General features: G+C 41.2%; 1 protein-coding gene across 2 annotated transcripts in view; it reads left to right on the forward strand.

Annotated features, from left to right (window-relative positions):
- The window catches only part of LOC142662018 (transient receptor potential cation channel subfamily M member 4-like), a 132237-nt gene that overhangs the window by 97293 nt on the left and 12326 nt on the right, over positions 1 to 22618 (forward strand). For both annotated transcript variants that reach the window (XM_075839829.1, XM_075839830.1), the window contains 11 exons: positions 2060 to 2434; positions 4124 to 4252; positions 6308 to 6437; positions 11680 to 11825; positions 12550 to 12662; positions 15527 to 15625; positions 15711 to 16142; positions 16631 to 16763; positions 17923 to 18097; positions 19906 to 20074; positions 22095 to 22276. In XM_075839829.1, the coding sequence (XP_075695944.1) occupies positions 2060 to 2434; positions 4124 to 4252; positions 6308 to 6437; positions 11680 to 11825; positions 12550 to 12662; positions 15527 to 15625; positions 15711 to 16142; positions 16631 to 16763; positions 17923 to 18097; positions 19906 to 20074; positions 22095 to 22276 (2083 nt within the window). The remainder of the gene's footprint in view (positions 1 to 2059; positions 2435 to 4123; positions 4253 to 6307; positions 6438 to 11679; positions 11826 to 12549; positions 12663 to 15526; positions 15626 to 15710; positions 16143 to 16630; positions 16764 to 17922; positions 18098 to 19905; positions 20075 to 22094; positions 22277 to 22618) is intronic.

Raw genomic sequence — 22618 nt, forward strand, 5'->3', positions numbered from 1 at the left:
CTGCCAGGACACTTTGACAGTATGACACTTAACTGCCATGTATAACTGCCAGGACACTTTGACAGTATGACACTTAGACAGAGATGACTTCTGCCGTCGTGCCCCCCTGCACGAGTGCCTTCCCCATATGCTACATCTAAATTTATAGGGGAGTAGATGCTCAGATCTAGGCCTAATTAAGCTCGTTCAGCTATTAATCAAATCAACTAGACACATGAGGTGACAAGCTATGCAGAGATAAACAAACAAACTAGCAGGTCTGGATGATCATAAAACTTAACGACGATCAAACACTTTGACAAAACTTTGAGATAACATTAGACTATATAGCAAGACAGGAAAGCAGAGTACCATCAAATAAAAGTTTCAGCTTTTTGAAATGCAGCTACAGCAGGGATGAGGTTCATGCAGGAATGAAATGGATTATATACCTGTATGAAGAGAAGAGAGATGGATGTTAGATCTGTGCCATGTATAACTGCCAGGAGACTTTGACAGTATGACACTTAGACAGAGATGACTTCTGCCGTCGTGCCCCCCTGCACGAGTGTTTAATCACCTATACACTAATTGTTTAACTAAAAAAAAAATACATTTTTTGCTAACAACACATTCCCTTTAAAGGCATGTTGTTGCCTGAAAAACATGTTTTTTTTTTTTTTACTAAACATTTAGTGTGTGGGTGATTAAACATTGTTCAAATTTTTTTTATTTTTTTCACGAGTCAGGAAATATTATAAATTATTTCTAATTTATAATACTACCCATTTTTGGTCACTAGATGGAGCTATTTCCCAAAATTGCAGCATTGCAACATTGGGTTAAAAGCTCTCGCTCTAGTGAGCTCTCAGCATCCCCCCCTCCTTTATCCTGGCTACTGCCGGGATAAACGAGGGGTTTGAACGGTGTAACCTCCTACACTGTGTGTCGCCATTTTTTGAGCTAACACACAGCGTAGTAGGTTTACATACAGTAGTAAACACACACAAACACGAACATACATTGAAATCTCTTACCTGCTCCTGCCGCCGCGGCTCCCTCCGGCCTGTCCGCTCCGTTTGCTGCCGCTGGTCCAAGTGCACAAATCCGGAAGCCGCGACCGGAAGTAGTAATATTACTGTCCGGCCGCGACTTCCGGTCCACAGGAAAATGGCGCCGGACGGCGCCAATTTCGAATTGGACTGTGTGGGAGCGGCGCATGCGCAGTTCCCACACAGACGCCGTACACGGAAGTCAATGGGACGGGAGCCGTTCGCAGTCCCTATGGGACTGTGGCTGCCGTATTCCATGTCTGTATGTGTCGTTAATCGACACAGACAGAAATGGAACAAAAAATGGCAGCCCCCATAGGGAAGAAAAAGTGAAAAAATAGAAAAAAGTAACACACAAACACACAAATAAATAAAAACGTTTTTAATAAAACACTAACATAAAACTGACATGAAAAAAAATAATTTGGTGACACTATTCCTTTAAGAGCTTCAAGCTATACTTTGCATCTTTTCATTGCAAAGGAGCTTCTAAATTGCAGTGGTTTCATGTATCAGGAGCCCATTACTGTGTAGATCAGAAGAAGGTTATAATGGGACCTACGTTTTGGTGAAGCAATTTCATACTTCACAATGAACTGTTAGGCCCTGTTCACACTGATTTTTTTTTTTATTTGATTTTTTTTATTTATTTTTTTTCAGGCAGAAAAATCTGCCTTAAAATTCCCTCATGAATAAAAACTGCCGTCGAAAAAAACGCCTCCGCTTCCCATTAAAATCAATGGGAGGCGGTTTCGGAAGTTTTTAGCTGCTGATTCGGATGCGGTTTCAACAACAAATTTGGCGTAAAAGAACTCTGTGTGAACTGTGCCTTTTTTTTTTTTCTTTTTTTTTTAAATTACATTTAGGACTTTGGATTGTTTCAATAATACATGTAGATAAATTCCTAGTATTTGGTCTATCAATGTATGTTCTATTCATCAGTGTAATCCCAAAAATTCTCAAAAAGATAAATATATCATGGCAGATTGGACTTTCATAAATTGTTTTTTTGTTTTTTTTCTATATAGGCTTGTGATCTTGAAGACACAATGACGGACGCACTAGTGAATGACAAACCCAGCTTTGTAAAACTCTTTGTGGACAATGGAATGAACATTGTCGATTACCTTACGTATAAACAACTGGAGGAGCTTTATGGCTCTGTACTGGATAATACGGTCCTCTATCATTTACTCCAGCGCAAACATGAAGAGCACAGAGATTCTAACAAAGGGCAACAGTACCAGGATTACTTGCCAATGGACACTGTAGGCAAAGGACATGACTTCAAGCTTTTCGAAGTAGCCAAAATTCTGCGAGAGCTGATGGGTGATGTCTGTGCCCCATTTTATACACATGTACTTGGAAATACCAAGGGCTCTGTTAGCAGGAGGAGCTCTAATGTATGTACTAATGCCACCTATATGTCGCTTATTGTTAATTTTAGATGAATTGATGTTGTCCTGAATATTTATGTAGCTAGGTTCCTTGGCACAACACCACATTGTTGGGTAGGTTGGCCTGATATGACATGGTATGTCAGGCCTATCTGCATCATAATAGCTGCAATAAAAGGGAGGATTTCTTGAAACAGACTATTGATTTTAATGGAGCCATGGCAGATAAGATCAGTCAATGCTTCACTGAAATGAATGGGGCACTAGAAGTCTATGGAAAGGCATGAGTCACCGGCCATTCAGAGCTGAAGGAATTTGACTGAGTGATGGGCCATCTTCTTTTAGGATATCTATGTAGGCTTAAATTTTGGGACCATGATGTCTAAATGCAATGGCAGGACATTGTTTAGCTACACAACCCCATGAAACTGTGTTTATAATATGAAGCACCACAATTCTACAGAAATCCAAGTTTGTTCCAAGTCCTCCAGAGCAAAAGATGCTCTTTGTAACAGCTCTTCACTCTGACCAAGAGATGAGGATCCTGAACAGATAACCACCTTCTATATACTCAGAATTCCATAATAAGATATATTAAAATAAGTTTTTTTAAATTGGACAACCCGGTAGCTTTATCTTTATATTTTTTTAATATTAGATGCATTGGAGCAATGGTAAAAATAGGTTGACAAGAGAGACATAGCCTTTAAGAACTTGGATGTAATCGATAACAGCTGGATCCTGCATGTCAGAGACACGCAGGACCCGCTGTCATGAAAGCTGTCAGTCCCACTGAACTGACAGATTCATCCAGGATACATAGAAGCTGTATCTGTAAAATTAAAAATAATTTTTGATAACAAAATTTCACAAAACACGAACATATACTGTTTTAGAAAAAAAAAGGCCTCAAAAGGTTTACATAGCCTATAACTCAAAGTCACAACCTAAATATAAGTTATTTAAAAATCTGTTACATTTAAAGAGTGCCTAACGTTTCAGGTGACTTTTTAGAATAAGTTGTCGTGTGTACAGGAGGAATACCGTTATTTCTGGCCATTATGACTTGTAGGCTTTATCTTTAATGCTCCGTTTTCTCTTAATGGGTGGAGCCTGACTGCTATTATGTCTCCCATACACTTCACACAGAGTTAAAAGAGCATGATTCTCCTCTTCTCTCTCTATCACTTATATAGATGTTGTAGTAACAGGGAGGACATTATACAGCAGTAAGGAGCAGTGTAGCCGTGAATCCAGCACTGGGGTGAGATACAATACTTACTAGAAGATGCAGCAGCTCCTGTGTCTCTCTGTCTCTCCGCTTCGGCTCCCTCCTTGCCCCCTCACCTCTCCATAGACTTCTATGAGCAGCTGATAGTCTGTCTTGTCTTGTGGAGATGGAAAAATCTGTAAATTGAGTGAGTGAACAGTTAAGAGGAGGGGCGGCAGGAAAGGAAACTGTTAAGTGGAGAAAGAGAGGCATTTTTCTCTAATAAGAAATATTACAAAGTTTCTTATTGCTTGTACTATTGAATATTTGCTAAGTTTGTTGAAAAGTTGGCAATCAATTAAGGACATCTGCATAACTAGATAATATAACAATTTTTTAAAAAAATTTTTTTTTAACAAATACATTTCCCAAACTTTTTATTGCATTACTTTTATACAACTTGTTTCTGCATCCTTTGTTTACAGAATAAAAGTAATGCAAGCTGCATCGATCAAAGATATGAGAGTAAAAAGTCAACAACTCCCTGGATCGATCTCTTCATTTGGGCAATTCTACAGAATCGTGATGAAATGGCTACTTACTTCTGGGAAATGGTGAGATCTTGAAAGGTGTTATTTTAAAATCTGCATACAAACCACTTTTATAGAAAGAGTTTGAGCAAAACTGATGTGTTAAGTTCTGTCTGGTGAGGAAGTGGTGCATGACACAGATTAAATGAACATCAAGGAGAGGATCCCTGGGTCATGCACCGCTCCCTAAGGCCTTGCGCTAGGCATTACATTGTATCAGTCTTGCCTGGAATGTTCCTTGAAGTGGAACTTCTTTAACCATAAGTAGATGTTGTTGGGCAGGAGATATAAGGAGATTTCAGCAAAAGATAATTAATATGTTCAGGAGTTGTGGTTGTTTAATGAATGGGGAATGATCTGACAGATGTATGGTCCCCCTCCCATACAATCGGATGCATCATTGCTTTTTTACATTTGCATATTTTTTAGTCCCTTATGATATTTGGGACAAAAATTGAGTGGTTGCAGCGGCTTAATGGTCCAATTGCATGCTCACTGTCTGACCTATGAAGCACAAGATGTTTTAGCAGCCGTAGGCATCAATCTAATTGGGAAAGGATGGATATAGAGTTTGTAATTTTGATAAATTTTAATCCTTTACTGATTAAATGTTTTACTTTGAAATGTTGGAGTCTTATTTTACTTAAAGGGGTTATCCGCTCTTGGCAATCCCTTTTTTCTTAAAAGGGTCCTCTAACAAGACATTACCTTTTTGTGTGTTATTAGTTCAGCTAGGCCCCATGCACATGACCGTATAGTTCATCCGTAATTACGGACCTATTCACTTCTATTGGCCACGGACACCTTTCAGTATTTTTACTGATGGGTGTCCTTGCTGAAAAAATTGTAGAACCAGTCCTATTCTTGTCCGTAATTACGGCACGACTCTCCCATAAAAGCCTATGGAAATACGGATGGCTACTAATGTGCATCTGTAAACCGTCCCGTATTTACGGAAGCATTGCTATGCAACATATTGGTGACCTCATTTGTAGCCTCACTCTCTTTTTTTTTATTTTTATGGATCCGTATATACGGATCAAATACTGATGCAATAGGGACAGTGTTTACGGACACCCTTCCGTATATACAGATGAATTACGGATGCCTACAGATGCGTATTTACGGACAGTATTATGGATAGATGAAAATACGGTCGTGTGCATGGAGCCTTAGATTGTGATTGTCTGGAACTGTGACTGGCATAACAATCAGACCGCATTTTATTAGTAATAAATGCAGAAATTCAGGTAATTCCAAGGGTTCACTTTTTTTGCAGCTGTAAATGAGTACCCTCCCCCCCTATTAACCCAGAATATCTTAATAGGGTATTGGAAAACAACTTTTTTAAACCAGACATCCCATTTAAGTCTGCCATTTTTTAAATCATTGCATTCCTTTTAGTTAGGCTAAAACTTACACATAACTTTCAAGCCCAATGTTCATGACCTGCCTGGCAGTCTTTCTATGGATAGTAGGGAGTATATTTTATGCAGACTATTAAGCGGCTCATGACAATACTGGTCAGTTGCCACTATGGAATATTGGACTCCAAGAAAGTGAGAGTTTGGGAAGTAGGACAAGAGCCCCAAGGGTCCTTTTTACACCGGCCAATTTTGGCTGTAACGGCGAGCGCTGATCAAAGAGACACCTCGTTGATCGGCACTCGATTGCTCTTTTCACAAGGAGCTATTATCAGTAATATATGGGGACGAGCACTCATTACTATGATCGCTTGTCCCCATACATTTCTATCATGTCGGCAGAACGTCTCCCGGTTTACGCAGGGAGCTGTGCTGCCGACAACCATAATATTTTCTGCTGCAGAATTGATACGATCAGCCGATGAACGAGGTGATCATTGCCCTGTTTACACAGGGCAATGATCAGGAGCAAGCGTTCTGCGGACGCTTGTTTGCCTAATAATTGGCCTGTGTAAAAGGGCCTTAACTCTGGGCAAAATAAAAACAAAAAAAACTTGGGACTGATGTTTAACTGCATATCCTAAGTTCATTATGATGGTTTTTGTTTCTGTATATTAAGTTGTATAAATTACTTACCTCCTATTGCACTTTGCAGGGAACAGAAGCTGTCACCTCAGCACTCGCTGCCTCCAAGTTGCTGAAGGAGCTCTCTCGTCTGGAATCTGAAGCTGAAGAAGCATTAGCTATGAAAGACCTAGCTGCAAAGTTTGAACATCTAGCAATAGGTAATCCAAACAGTTCCATTCATCATTTATGTATGATGCTAGACCTAATATAAGATGTAGTAATTCTATAAAAGATGAAAATTGAGAGCCCTCAGTAGCTAACTTTTAACCTGTCGATGACACATGACATCTATGCATGTCATGTGCTGAAGGATGTTGATGCATCATAAAGCGCATATACGTCAAGCTGATAAAGGGTATAATGAGAAGGGGGATCCCTGTGATGCGATCAAGGAACATATCTTCTATGCTATCTGACCATATTTTATGTTGTTAGGGCATACTTCGTACAAGGCAGATGTTAGGGCATATCTATCAGTACACAGGCTAAGGTACTGGCATATAGATATATGCCAGTACATTAAAGTAAAAAAATCTAAATCAAACTTAAAAATCCCCCTATAGAGTTAACTAAACTCTCAGAAACTTCTGACATGTCATAATGACATGTCAGAAGTTTTGATCAGTGGGGGTCTGAGCACTGAGACCCCCACCACTCGCTAAAACTAAGCGGCAGAAGCGCTCAGGTGACTGCTGAGCCGCTTGGTTTCTGATCGGCTTTTTTAAAAAAGCCGAGCAGTTGGTGTGCGGGCTCAATAGAAAATCTATGGGTTCGTACACCAACAAGCCGATCCGAAACTAAGAGGCTCAGCGCTGAGCGCTTCTGCCACTTCGTTTTAGCGATCTGTGGGGGTCTCCGTGCTTAGACCCCACCATTTAAAACTTCTGACAAGTCACTATGACAAAATAGTACCATAATTTTCTACAATAAATAAGCTTTTTACTAAATATAAGTCCCACAAGAAAAAATAATATACACATATTTGGTATCGTCACGACTGTGACAACCTGCACAACAAATGAATAGCATCATTTACGATGATTGGTGTATGCTGTAAAAAAAAATGGAGTGGAACAGCTTTTTTTTCAGCATTTTCGACAAAATAAAAATGTATATAAATTAAACTATAATGTAAATGTACCAAAAAATTGCACCTACATATAGTAAAAACAGTCTTATAGAGCAACGTTAAACAAAAAAAAAAAAAAGTTATGGGCGCCAGGATGCAAAGAGGAAAAAAATCAAGAAATTGTTCAAAATTGGCCCGATCCTTGAGGGATTAAAGGGGTTATCCAGGAAGTGAAATTATTTTTCTTTGGGACTGTAAATGAAATAAATAAAACAAAAAAGCGATACTTGCCTATCCTGGCCACCGGTGATCCAGCGCTGTTGCTGCGGCGGCAGTCCCTTGTTTACATGCACGTAACATGTAACCACGGCAGCCAATCAGTGGGCTCAGTGAGACTCTGGTGACGAATTTTATCTTTGGTATTATGGCAGAAATAAAACATATGGTGCTACGTGCATGTAAACAAGCTGCGGGAATGCCGCAGTATTGCTTTATTGCTTGATTTATTTCATTTGCAGCCCGTCAGCTTTTCATCAGGCATGGTTTAACACAATATCTGAAGTCACATTTTTACACAAAAAGAGGACAAAGAAATAGTAAATGAGACAAGTGATATAAAGCAGAACCATCAATATAGGTAGGTGAGTAAACAGTTGTAGCAGTAAATAGAAGATGAGTGTTCATAGAAAATTAGTGTGACAGTTTTACTGTCCTCCATTTAATATGTGGTCTATCGTTGTGATTCCAGAGCCGCCATCAAAAATTTCTGGGCCCCATACAGTCAAAGTTTCGGGGCTTGTCCCCAATTACCAGGGGGTGTCAACAAGAATTGGCGGGAGGAGAACTGGGGTGAGACGCAAACTGGCAGTGGCTCTGCGGACGGGCAGACACCAGTCAGATTCCTGAACTAATTCAGACCGTAAAAAATATTTACACCCCCAAGCAGATCCCCATATTAATTCAGACTCCTGACTAGACCCCTAAATTAATTTACGCCCTCAATCAGACCCCTGCATTAATTCAGACACCTTCCCAAACCCCTAAATTAATTAAAAATCCCAACCTGACCCCAAAATTCAGATCCTACACCCCTAATTTAAATGACACCCCCAATCAGACCCCTAAGTTAATTTACACCCTAGATCAGAACCCCCAAAAAAATTCAGACCTCTATATTCCTACTGTTCCTGGGTCCTTTTTCCTCCACTTCAGTCTCTAAGCTTCTTCTCTTCGGCACCTCTACTTCCTGGGTGCCTCTTCTTCCCGGGGACCGGGGCTCTCTTCACAAGCCCAGCCAAAAAAAGAAACCAAGGCCGGCCAAAGAAAGAAATGGGCCAGCCTGCAGACTTGCCCGGCCCCACTTACCACTGCCGCCACCCATAGTAAATTTAAAGAATAAAACACTCCCCATTATATTTTTGGGCCCGTTCCCTTTTACTACCTAATGCTGGGCACTTCAGTCCTTTGAAGAAGAGCCCAGCATCCGTTAGGAGAAGGTAATGGGCCATGAAAAATAATGGGGCTCGTTCCTTTCTCCAAATTGTCAGCGGCGGTGGACATTCTCAGTGGGCCCAGGCCCCTGTACTTTCTTTTTTTGTTCGGGCCCCTGATGGGAGTACCAGCGGCCCTGTGTGATGCCCCCACAATGTCTGAGTGGCACCTTCCTTAAGTGATGTGGAATGACAAAAATCCATGTGACACATTCATTCCTGTTCTGAGGGTGTCAAAGGTTGTCATGATACAACCACGGGCCAGATTTTAATTAGGGTACGATAAAGTTTTCACACTTGTTATCTCTGAACTGCTTCAACTATTTACTGCTACGCCAACCTGATGGACATGTCTTTTTTTCAACCGTACTAACTATGTAACTCATCCACCTATATTGAGGGTTGTGCTTTACATCACTTGTTTCGTTTACCACACCAGTTGTCTGTCCTTTTGTGGATAAATATGTGAAACTTTAGATTTTGTGTTTAAAAATTGCCTAAGTAGCCTCGAAACTTTGTCATTTGTTATCATCTATTTAGTTAGCCATTAAAAGGTATCCACTACTGAGGACTCTCGGTTTTTTCATATTTTAACATAATTCTAGGATAAACTTTTGATTTGGGTCTGGGTGATCCCTGACTTTTATTTACACCTGAGCAACAGTATTGTTGCCTATTGTAGCTCAATATTTTTCACCAGGACCAAACATCCACAACTTTTCTGATCAATTTCTATTGTCTATGAAATCTCAACCCATGTGAATAGCTTTAATCTTTATTCAGGGAAATGTCAGGGGACAACCACATGGGTGGAAAAATTGGATCCTACAGTGGGTTGTCATTCCTATAGTCAAAGTAAAAAAGAGCTCCACTCTTTCTCTGCTCCTCTAATTATCTGGAGGATTGTACCAGCCTAATATTGGAATGTAGTCAACAACCTCCCCCCCCCCCCCCCCCCCTTTAAGCTCCTGGCTATGTTAATGCATCTCTCTTATTTGACAGACAAATTAGATCTTTTTATAAGCTTGTTTCATTAGCACATGTAGAGCTTGGTAACGGTGAATGGAAGGAACATATTGAATTTCATGTAATACTGGCATTAGAGGTGATTTACATATTACGTGCGCTCATTGCTGTTTATTTAATTTTACTTAAGTAATAGGACACAATGATCCCATCCCTGGGCAAAGAGAGAATATATCACCTAGTAGCAGGGCCGCAATCAGAAATTTCTGGGCCCCATGCAGTCAGTGAAATTCCATTTCAGGAAATACATCTGGCCCCCCCCCCCTCCCATTACAAGGGGATTTGGAGAGGTAGCAATGGAAAGTCACGGGAGGGGTGGGCCAAAATGCAAATGGGCAGTGACTTTGTGGAGGGGCAGAGCATAGACAGTAGGTCAGCAGGGACTCTGCAGGAGAAGATTAAGAGAAAGGAAAGTGGCAGAGGTGGGGTGGGGCCAGAGGGGATACGCACCGTAACCCCGGGGGTATCTGGGGAGAGACCTGTGGGAAGGGGCTCTGTGGGAGACAGGTGTGCAAAGGGGCAACATTAAAAAAAATAAAAAATCATTGAACTGAAGCTGCTGCTGTTACACAGAGAGTCACTCCCCATGTTGCAGTGCTGGCCGCTGCTTCTGTCCCCAGCAGGCATTCACTGTAACGGCACACCTGACTGAAGTCTCTGCCTACTCCTCACACATGGCACCCACCACACCTGCGTAGACACAAGACCAGGTCACAAAGCTAATTCAGACCCCTGACCAGACCCTTAAATTAATTCAGACCCCTGACTAGACCCCTAAATTAATTCAGACACTCGACTAGACTACTAAATTAATTCAGACTGCCGACCACACCACTACAGTAAGTGAGATCCTGGACCCGAGACCTAAAATAATTCAGATGTCTGACCAGACCCCTAAATTCAGATCCCAGACCAGACCCATAAATTAATTCAGACCCCAGATTTTACACCCCAGACCAGACCCCCAAAAATTATTTTAGACCTCAAACCAGATGCCATATGTACTTATCGCTCCCGGGACCTCTTGCCTCCACTTTTGGTCAGGCAGCTCTTCACTGCTGACGACTCACGATCCTGATGTTTCTGACGTCACTTCACTTCAGGTCCTTGGAAAGCAGGGCCTCAGCAATAGTTACTTTGGAGAAGGGAACGGGCCCCGCATCACAATGGGGCCTGTTCCCATCTCCAAACTAATTACCGCTGGTGATAACGTTGATGGACAACGTCGGCTCACTTTTTTTTTACTTTTGTGGCCAGGCCTTCTTAGTACGCTACTCTGTTCCGTATCTCATCTTCTTGGTCCAACCATACATTTTTCCAAATACCCATGTATAAGCCGGGCAAAGTTATGAATATAAATGAAAATCAATGCCAGTTTTTTTTCTCTGCTTACTTGCAGTGAGCTGAATTTTATATTTTATTTTGTGTCATTTCCAAACCACATATCCCTTGTACTAATACTGAAGATCTTCTCTGGTCTCTGTGCTTTAACCAACACATATAAAGAAAATTATAAGTTATTTGCCACACCCGCCCATATATCATCAGTCTGACTCCACCAACTTTCTTCAAGAAAGGCTCGCAGACGGTGGAACATTTTAACCTTTTATGTGCTTCTCATTTTTTTTTAAATAATAAAAAAACAAAAACACAAGACAAAAAAACAAAACAGAATTAGCTGGTGAAAAAGTTGAAGGCCATAGCCCCCATATTTTAAGGCTAGACTTGGAACGTGTCTGCTTGTCATATTGTAAATCAGGCTGACAATTCTGTTTGCAGGACTGTATCATATAAATTTAATTCTCATTGTTGCAGGTGTGTTTAATGAGTGTTACAGAAATAGCGAGAACAGAGCATTTAAGCTGCTAGTACGACGCTCGACTGTCTGGGGTGGTGCGACTTGCCTCCAGCTGGCTTATGAGGCAGATGCACGTAATTTCTTCGCACAAGATGGTGTTCAGGTAAGACAACATATTTGTAATTCTTTCTGAGGATTCCTATTAGGTCAATCCACTACCTGTATATAGTGAAGGTAGCGATGACTGCAATTTATCATTATCTGGCTGATTAAAAAATAAACATTGGGCCTTCTGTCCTGGGATATGGTAGTGCAGTCGACCAGCTCTAGAAGGACCCATTTGTCTTTTGCTTGAGGTCACTCTTCTATATACACCCTTTGACATGCAGATTCACTTGTTTTAAAAAGCAAACTGGGCGATTGAACCCTAATATCTGATTAAAGGGGTTTGTTTGCTCTGAACAATTATTTTTTGTCAGAAGTGTCCCCCGTCTCTATCACAGGGTTTCCCATTGTTAAAACCCCCCAGTGTACAGTTGTAATATCTGGGTGAACCTGGCAGTAAGTGTTCATTTCCCTTATATCACCTCCGCAGGGGAATTAAAGTATTACATTGTTTTCATTGAAAAATGTAATGAACAGACATGTTAGGTTCTCCAGAGAGATAAACGCTCTTTGTAGCCTCTCTACTGTAGCTGATAGGTGAGGGTCCTAAGCGAGGGATTCCTCTCTTGTAACTCCTAATAGGGTCATTGAAAATGAATGAATAAAGCAAACCCTTTTAATGTCTCTTTTGATGGCACTGATATATTAATAAACTATAATCACTAGTTGAAGGTTTTTCATTATCTAAGCAACTGTAATAATGTTATATTTTTATTTCATAGTCCATGTTAACAGAAAACTGGTGGGGACAAATGGCACAAAACACACCAGTATGGGCAATGGTATTGACCTTCTTCTGCCCTCCTCTCATTTATACTGATTTAATTGAATTCAAGTGAGTAGCCAAGTCCATTTTTTCTTTTAAGCCTTCTCAGATTGTGTATCCTATATCCAATGTATGTCCAAAAATCCCATCAATCCAGCAAGTAACAGAAATATTCTCATGCGAGATTAATGTGGAAATTCCCTTGTAGCGTAGCACTGTCATGCCGCACTTCCTTTGCAGCAGGTAGCATGCAATGAGGTGATGACTACTCATATTGGTATACCAGTGGGTTTCAAAGGTAAAACAGCATAGTAAATATAAATATTTGAGTGTATGCCCCATGCCAAGGCCTAGATAAAATTTAGGAACCTAAATTACGTGGGCTAGCTTCCAAATCGCAGCAAGTGATAATATTGGTGCACTGATGTCTGAATGTTGTCTTGCACATATTTAGGCCTCTAAATTTAACCTAGAACTCTGCATGGGGCACACAGTCAAAGCCCACTGGAATAGTAATGGAAGTTATGATCCTGTTCAATCGCTGGCAGGACCTGCCAGTAAGAGTACATATGTGTAAGTATGCATGTATATGTCTGCATGTGCAGTATGTGAGAATAGTGCATATGTTCGTTACAATAGTCTGCAATTTCTGGTAATCCAGCACCACTGTGGTCCCGAGGTGGCTGCATTATCAGAATTTTACTGTAAAAGGCATATACGGTAAAGCAAATGACTTACACCTTAGAAGATTGACATAAGAAGGTCGGTCATATGCGTATCACATGGGAAAACCTTCAAAGATCTGAATCTGTAGACCATAACTTTTACCCACTGTGAAAGCAGAAATTCCAGTGACAAGGAGGGCACTCTTAATAAATTAGTGAAGTTGTCCTACCATGAATACAGTTTGGAAGACTATTGTAGTATCCCAGAAATGGTACTTCTGTTCCACTACGTTGTGCATCAAGTAGATGTAATCATTTTAATGTTTTACCATGTTATAGCCTTATATAATTGTCCTTTAAACCACAGTAGAAGCTGTGGTGGTCTTCTAATTAGGTATCCACTAGAGGGCGCATCGACCTGGATGTTGCTGGAAGGTGGGTTTAGCCTAGTTTAGAGACCATAGAGCTGAGTCTTAGGGCTTATTCAGACAAACGTTATATACATCCGTGCAACGCGCTTGATTTTCACGCGCGTCGCACGAACCTATATTAGTCTATGGGGCTGTGCAGACATGTGCGTGATTTTTACGCAGCGTTGGTCCGCCGCGTAAAAGTCACGAAATGCCGGTTCTTTGATCGTTTTTCGCGCATCACGCACCCATTGAAGTCAATGGGTGCGTGAAAACCACGCATGCCACACGGAAGCTGTCAAAAGGATGAATGAAAACCGAAAAGCACCACATGCTTTTCTGTTTACAAACATCCAAACGGAGTGTCATAATGATGGCGGCTGCACGAAAAGCACGCAGCCGCGCATCATATGCTGATGCCACACGGAGCTGTTAAGTGCATTTTGCAAAACGCACACGCTCGTGTGAATCCAGCCTTAGTCTGGATGTGGTATGCATCAGACGCATCCTCCAGCAGTGCTTTAGGCCCCAGTGTAAGGGCCTGTTCACATCAGCGTTGGCTTTCCGTTCAGGGGTTCCATCTGAGGTTTCCGTCGGGTGAACCCCGCAACGGAAAGTCAAACTGAAACCACAGTTTCCGTTTCCATCACCATTGATATCAATGGTGACGGAAACATTGCTAATGGTTTCCCTTCTACACCATTCCGGCAGGTTTCCGTTTTAATGACTGAATCAATAGCGGAGTTGACTGCGCTATTGATTCCGTCAGAAAAACGGAAACCAGCCGGAATGGTGACGAACGGAAACCATTAGCAATGTTTCCGTCACCATTGATCTCAATGGTGACTGAAATGGAAGCTGTGGTTTCAGTTTGACTTTCCATTGTGGGGTTCACCCGACGGAAACCTCCGAAGAAACCCTGGAACGGAAAACCAACGCTGATGTGAACAGGCCCTAACTGTCTGGGCCTACATCAGCCACCGATGCCTGAGAGGAAGGAAGGTGGAGTAGAGACTGATTCTTACTAGAAGCATACCTGAAAGCCAGCTTTGTAGCAGCAACCAAGAAACTTCGCTGTCTAAAGATAGTCATCTCTGAAGGAGAGGTATTTGTGGGCCTCAGGGGCTTTGTTGGGAAACATCGGGACACGTCCTACCCAGCATCAGAAGGAAGTAGCTTACCTGCTATTGCCACTATTAGCGAAGATTTAGAAGCTAGATTATATAGTGGATCTATAGAAATTAAGGGAGCTGCCTACTAAATAGCCAGAAGGTATTGCAGAAAGGAAGAAAGATTGGAAACCTACTTTAAAAACCTACCACCAGCTTGTCTACCTAAGTACTGATTAACTACTACTACCTCCATCATTGTGCAAAGACTGTTTATCGTTATCTGCAAGTTACAAGTAAACCGTGAGTTATTTGCACATAGAACTGTTGTCTGGTTCATCTGCACGCTACATCAAGGGCACCCCATCCTCCATCAGCCAGAGATACACTACACCGGGTATGCCCCGGGGGAACAACTACCACCATCATCCACAATAGTGCAGCCCCCCTTTCACTGTACCAGCCCAGGAGGAGTGGGGGAGGAAAGGTCGAGTTAGATTTATCCACCGGCTACACTGTTGACACGAAGGAGACCAGATACTACAACTCCCATCCACTCCAGCACAGCGCACATTGCCCGTAAGGGCTGGCATCACGAACTACATTTTAAATCTACCTTGTGTTGGTGTCTTGCACTCGGTCCCGGGGTGCTACACTATTTCACACACTACATGCAATTTTTGGGGAAAAACTTGACTAATTTCTGTAATTCAAGTTACAAATTTTAATTTGTAATAATCTTTTTCTAGGTCTTTTGACCATGAAAATGGAAGTGAAAGCAGCCAGAGAGTTGAGATGGACAGCTTAGATATTGACATAAAGACTACCGTGGCGGAAATAATGGAAGGGTATGTAAAATTAGAATTTCTAATGACAAGCAGAGTTCTTTGTGGTGTTATATTAATGGATCTTGTGTCATATGTTCCTAATCAGGGAGGAAATTATGAGGGAGAAAAGTGAACTTATGGAGCTCAAACCTGGCAAGGCATCAGATGCAAACTCTGCTCACCCTGAAGCAGAAGTCACTAAGGAGAAGCCGCGGCCACAATGGATGCGTCGCTGGAAACAGTTCTGGAGTGCACCTGTGACTGCGTTCTTTGGAAACGTCGTTATGTACTTTACCTTCCTTTTCCTGTTTTCTTATGTGCTTCTTCTGGACTTTAAAAGACCTCCACCAGATGGTCCAGCTACTTCAGAGGTTATCCTGTATTTTTGGGTTTTCACTATGGTTTGTGAAGAAATACGGCAAAGTTTCTTTGTGGGATCCATGCCTGTAACACAGAAGGTCAAACAGTACTTACAGGACTCCTGGAACCACGTTGACATTACGGCCTTGTTGCTTTTCATCATTGGTGTCATCTGCAGGTACTGATTTTACTTGGAAAGACAGGATATAGAATTGAAGAATTTCCACCCATGGGCAATAACCTTAACATTTTATATGTATAAAATCCCCCTGCTTCTGTAATTTGGAGCCAACAGGGGGCCATAAGTGTTTGCAAAGTTTAGATCCACCCTCATCCTCATCCCTACTAAACCATTAATGGTCATACAAACATAAAACAAATCACATTTAGGCCACAATCCCGGTGCTGGTTTATGCCACTATAATCCTCATCACTGGACATCATTTTTTTTGTCAATGGATACCATCAGTATAGCTACTACGTGTAATATAGATAATTACTGTACATCTCAACAAATCCAAAAGACCCAGACCAAAGTAGTGCAACCCCCTCCCCCCCATATAACTCCGTAGGAGCAAATCCCACACTGAACACACATTGAGTATATACAATGAAGATAAGCGTATGAAAATGTATATAGTTATATACTTGTCTTTCTTTCTACAGAATGATGGAAACCTCGTATGAGTCAGGACGGACCATCCTGTGTTTTGATTTCATGGTTTTTACCCTTCGACTTATCCACATTTTTGCAGTCAACAAACAGCTGGGGCCAAAAATAATTATTGTCAGAAAGATGGTAAGTGTAGGTTTAAATGGACTGAATAAAGGAACAGGACAACTGAAGCTTTGCTTATACCACATAAATGGAAAAACGCCCTCCTATTCTCTCCATCTTTCTCCTTTTCTCTTTACTTTCATATTCTCTTCTTTGTTTTTTCCTTTCTTTTATTGCATGTGTCCGGTCAATAGGCAGGAGGCCAGAGACTGGGTATTTAAAGAGGCTCTGTCACCAGATTTTGCAACCCCTATCTCCTATTGCAGCAGATAGGCGCTGCAATGTAGATTACAGTAACGTTTTTATTTTTAAAAAACGAGCATTTTTGGCCAAGTTATAACCATTTTCGTATTTATGCAAATGAGGCTTGCAAAAGTACAACTGGGCGTGTTGAAAAGTAAAAGTACAACTGGGCGTGTATTATGTGCGTACATCGGGGCGTGTTTACTACTTTTACTAGCTGGGCGTTGTGTATAGAAGTGTCATCCACTTCTCTTCACAACGCCCAGCTTCTGGCAGTGCAGACACAGCCGTGTTCTCCAGAGATCACGCTGTGACGTCACTCACAGGTCCTGCATCGTGTCGGCACCAGAGGCTACAGATGATTCTGCAGCAGCATCGGCGTTTGCAGGTAAGTCGATGTAGCTACTTACCTGCTGATGCTGCTGCAGAATCAACTGTAGCCTCTGGTGCCGACACGATGCAGGACCTGTGAGTGACGTCACAGATCTGCACTGCCAGGAGCTGGGCGTTCTGAAGAGAAGTGGATGATACTTCTCATCAGAAAGCCCAGCTAGTAAAAGTAGTAAACACGCCCCGATGTACGCACATAATACACGCCCAGTTGTACTTTTACTTTTCAACACGCCCAGTTGTACTTTTGCAAGCCTCATTTGCATAAATACGAAAATGGTCATAACTTGGCCAAAAATGCTCGTTTTTTAAAAATAAAAACGTTACTGTAATCTACATTGCAGCGCCGATCTGCTGCAATAGCAGATAGGGGCTGCAAAATCTGGTGACAGAGCCTCTTTAATATTTAAATCTTGCTGCAGAGGTCATAAATTCCAACTTTTCTTCTTGTTACTTTATTTTGTGTATGTATTCTTATTTATTTGCAAAATTTATATTTTTCTTATCAAGAATGTGAATATAACTTTGTTTCTACCATTCTTCACAGATGAAAGACGTCTTCTTCTTCCTGTTTTTTCTTGGTGTCTGGCTAATTGCATATGGAGTTGCCACTGAAGGTCTCCTACACCCCAATGATACGCGGCTGGGATGGATATTCCGTCGTGTGTTCTACAGACCTTATTTGCAAATATTTGGTCAGATTGAGCTAGATAAAATGGATGGTAAGACACAAATATGTGATTCCTATAGATATGCCACTGAAGACCACCACAACCTTAGTTGTTATGAGGTCCAGTCTTTTCAGCTTGTTGTGGACTATCCAGAAACAAGGGTTTCCGTGCGTACTTTGGTGGGAAGAACCACATGTCAAAAACAGAAGCCGATGACCTGAAAAACTTTTGGACTTATAGGAGCAGTTTGAAGTGTATTCATTAATGGATTTATTGACCTGTCGTGAAAAGTACAGATGTCTGAATACTTCATTGCATCAGGTTCACCTAATTGTGACATTACAGAAGCTCTGGTCCCACCTTTATGTCTAGGCTCCTACAGTAGATACAAATATCTGATACAATCTTCTAACTTGCCCTAGACCTATGATGTCATTGACTTTGTCTTCTCACAGCTGCTATAAGAATACCCTGTGCAAGTTACTGGCAACATTTGATCCAGTTTGTTGAATAAGCAGCTACTCCTCTAACGCTAGAGCATACACAATCCTCAACCAATTTACCCTTTGCATTTTAGGCTCTGCAGATTTTAGGGTGCACTTTTTTTGGGGGTGGGGAATAATATTTCTCCACCAGAAAAGTTTGGCCCTGTAGTGTTATAGCACAACCTATTTCTACTAACTGACATGGGAAATCAATTTTGGAACACCATAATTATCCATATACAGTTTGTTACTAGGACTCCCTTAAAGGGTAAATCCATTTTATTGCCTCTATTGATAACATTAGGGTCCTTGTTATGGCAAGTGCACCACTTTGGCACTAGTCGATTTTTAATTTTGTCATCAATGTAAATGGTAAAATAGTCTGAGCTTTCTGGTGGCGATGATGGAAATCACTGACCAGCTCCAAAGGTTTTCTCCAACTTCACAGAGCACCATGGTGCACTTGACTTGGAAAGCAGTGGATGCCACTGAAACCATCTTCTGACATGTCTCTGGGTATGTCAGATCATGTTAAACTAAATTTCACCTTTAAAAAGCCTAATGACATGGTTGTACTACAGTAGTACTCATAATACCCTTTCAGTGGTCCTAATACAACAGTTCTGCTATTTTTCTTCTGATTTTCTTTAAGGCTAAGTTCACAATACCAGTGTCTCCCGTTTAGGTCTGTTCTGCCAGAGGAAGAGATGAATAGAAAGCCAAACGGAAAGCACCACTTACGTTTGAATTACCATTGAGTTCAATGGTAATTCTTTTTTTTTTTTTTTGTTTCAGTTGGATTCTGTTTTGCTTCCATGAAAAAAATTGAAACCTAGCGAACGGAGACAAACAGAATCCAACTGAAACAAAAAAAAAAGGATTACTATATAACTCCATGGTAATTCAAACGTAAGTGATGCTTTCCGTTGGGCTTTCTGTTCATCTCTTCCTCTGGCAGAAGAGACCTAAACGGGAGACACTAGTATTGTGAACTTAGCCTAGGCGCAAATTCAGACAAGTGTGTAACTCGTCCGTGTGACGGCCGTTAAAACAACGTCCGTCACACGGACACCTGTATTTCAATGGGGACGTTCACACGGCCGTTGTTTCAATAGAGCGTGTGAATGTTCCGTGGAAAAATAGGACATGTCTTATTTTCTAGCGTTTTTACGCATTCTCCATAGACTCTAGTCTATGAGGGATCCATAACAACGCGTCCCGCACTGGTGCACCTCCGTCGTGAAAAACATCAGTTTTTCACGTCCAAGGTTGCACGCACTCGTCTGAATATAGCCTAATACATGAATAGTGAGTGCTACAGTCTTGCAGATGTTACCCTTCACCTCATATAATTTTGTATCCTTTACTTCATAGCTTCAAAGCTTTCTAACGAAACCTGCTCAGATGACCCGGACATCATCCTAAGTGGACTATACCCCCCATGTATCAACACATTTGCCAACTGGCTGGTTATTTTCCTGCTTGTTGTCTTTTTGCTTGTTGCAAACATCCTTCTGCTGAATTTGCTGATCGCCATGTTCAGGTAACTTGTGGAAAGAAACTAATTACATTGGAAGATTTCTAAGCTGCGTAAGATTTAGACAGCATAAACTTAGATCAGGCAGTCTGCAGATGCGCCAAATTTATCACAGTGGTGCACGCTATATCATTAATTTGGTGCATCTTGCTACATATGCTACAAACTTTTTTTCCTTTATACAAACTCTTGGTTGGCTGTTTTTTGTTTGGCGCACTTTAGCCACATTCCCTTCCCAACTAAGCCACACCCCTTTTTGTAGACCCTTTTTAAAAACCTGTTATTTTCGGGGGATTTTCATGATAAATTAGTATGAAATAAAATGTTCCAAAATTTGGTGCATTCTTCTACACATTGCACAAAGATACAGCAGTAAATCTGCCCCACTATATATTGACCTATGTCTGCAGCCACAAAATCACTGCAAATTCTACTTTTGACTAGGTTAGGGTCTCATCTTTCCCTTCTCAAATGTTGCTTATGGGGTACCATAATGTTAGCCAGCTGAATCGGGTTCTTTAAGATGCCTCTTGGAGCCAATTAGGGGAGAATACTTGCTTAATACGGCATACAATGGAGCATGCCACTATTATTTTCTATTTTATAAGTCTGTGAGGAAAAAAACATGTGTGCCTCTATAGCAGTTTATGGCGCCATATAATGTATCCATACAACGCAGATATGTAAAACATATGGCCTCATGCACACGACCGTGCTTTTGTGTCCACAATTTATCCACGTTTTTGCAGGTAAATTGCGGTCCAATTTATTTCTATTGCCCGCTGCACATGTGATTTTCATGGATTTGTGTGAGAACAGCGAATCTGGGCCGCAAAACTTCAGGACAAGTCATTTTACAGTCTGGATTTGCGGCTTTACAAACTGGTGACATCAATTTTTTTGTTGCGGACAAATGGACTTCAACAGATCTGTTTTGCGGCCCACAAAACCACTATGGTCGTGTGCATTAGGCCTCAGTCTGCACAGTATTTCACTTCATAAAGTAGTTGTTCAAAAGAGCAACTCTTCCTTCGATAACTGGGGACATGTAGTTGCAACCACTGTCAGCCATTTCAGAGGCTCTGGACTGCTGTCTTTTGTCACCCAGTCACGCAACCTACATACAAGTGTGCATAAACATTTCCTCCTCCTATTTATATCGGTCAAATGTGTATTTTATTCCCATAGTCCTATGATGAGGGCACTGTAGTTCTTTTACACTGTTAGGAATGATCACATGACATATGAACCTTTCGAGCTAGTAATGTTATGGGCTTCCATTAAACTGGAGAAAGCTATATTAAAATGGTAAGACATTCATTTTCAACTACAATGTCGTTGGTGCGTCCAATGCATCCAAATAGATCACCGCTTTAATTTTTCCTTAGCAGGTTTAACAATAAAAGAAGCCATCTGACTGTGTGCTATGGGCAACACCGAGATTTTTGTTCTTGTTATGCATGAGGAGCACAGTCTTAGAATAACTGGGCATTCCTTTTAAAGTGAATGTGCACATAGAGAAATATTATTAGATCTGTGGGGCCATCATTATCTAGTCGAGTATAGTACCAAATGTTAACCAATATGTGTCCCGTTACGTGACCTTGTGAATTAAGGCCTGTACCATACACTAATCTATGAGGGATACTGACAGAAACTCGGCAGACTTGGAAAGAAAACCGTTATAACTACACACTGACCCTTTATGGCAGCCCAACCGTAGGTACACCATGTACCTCAGTATGGCGCCTCCATGAGGCACTGTATTCTGAGGATACCTGCGTATTCTGGTATTAGTTGGGGCATGCCATTGAGAAAGCCCATTTGCAATAGTCTGATTCTATTAAATGCTGACTGATTTTAAGCTGCTCAAGGTTGGAAATGTTGAGGACAACAGATCTAGCGCTCTATGATTATTTTGCCTCTAGGCCTAGGGTATCAAGATATATATATGCGTTTGCTGCATTGGTGAATCTGCTTGTGTGATATCCCGCTGATCATTTTGTTCTGTGTCTCATCTCATCAGCTACACCTTCTCCAAAGTGCAAGGTAACAGTGATATCTATTGGAAATTCCAGCGATACAACCTAATAGTTGAATATCACAATCGTCCAGCCCTTGCCCCACCCTTCATCATTATCAGCCACATTCACACGTTTATAAAGCGCAAGATTCGCAAGGTGGAGTCTCAGAAGATAAGACATTTCAGTAAGTGTTCATTAAGAAATGCAATGGAGTTTTATCTTCTCTTCATATAAAATATGAATCAAAAGTGACAAATGTATGACAAGTAGGAAATTATTTAAGCTTACATTTCTCTTATTAATGTAAAACAAAATTCATACTGCAAGACCTGAACCACAGATCAAGGACGCCTTTACACGAGCGTAATATGGGTTCTCCTTTTTTCTTTATTACGTACACAACACCTGGACCTCACGCGGTTCATCAGAACTGGTGTTATAGCGCCATAAAAGCCTATGGTGCTCGAACGTCTGTTCTAATAAATCGCATGATGTTAGTGTTCCTAATACGGGCAGAAAAAAATCA

Source organism: Rhinoderma darwinii, chromosome 10, assembly GCF_050947455.1.
Source record: "Rhinoderma darwinii isolate aRhiDar2 chromosome 10, aRhiDar2.hap1, whole genome shotgun sequence".
Lineage (NCBI taxonomy): Eukaryota > Metazoa > Chordata > Amphibia > Anura > Rhinodermatidae > Rhinoderma > Rhinoderma darwinii.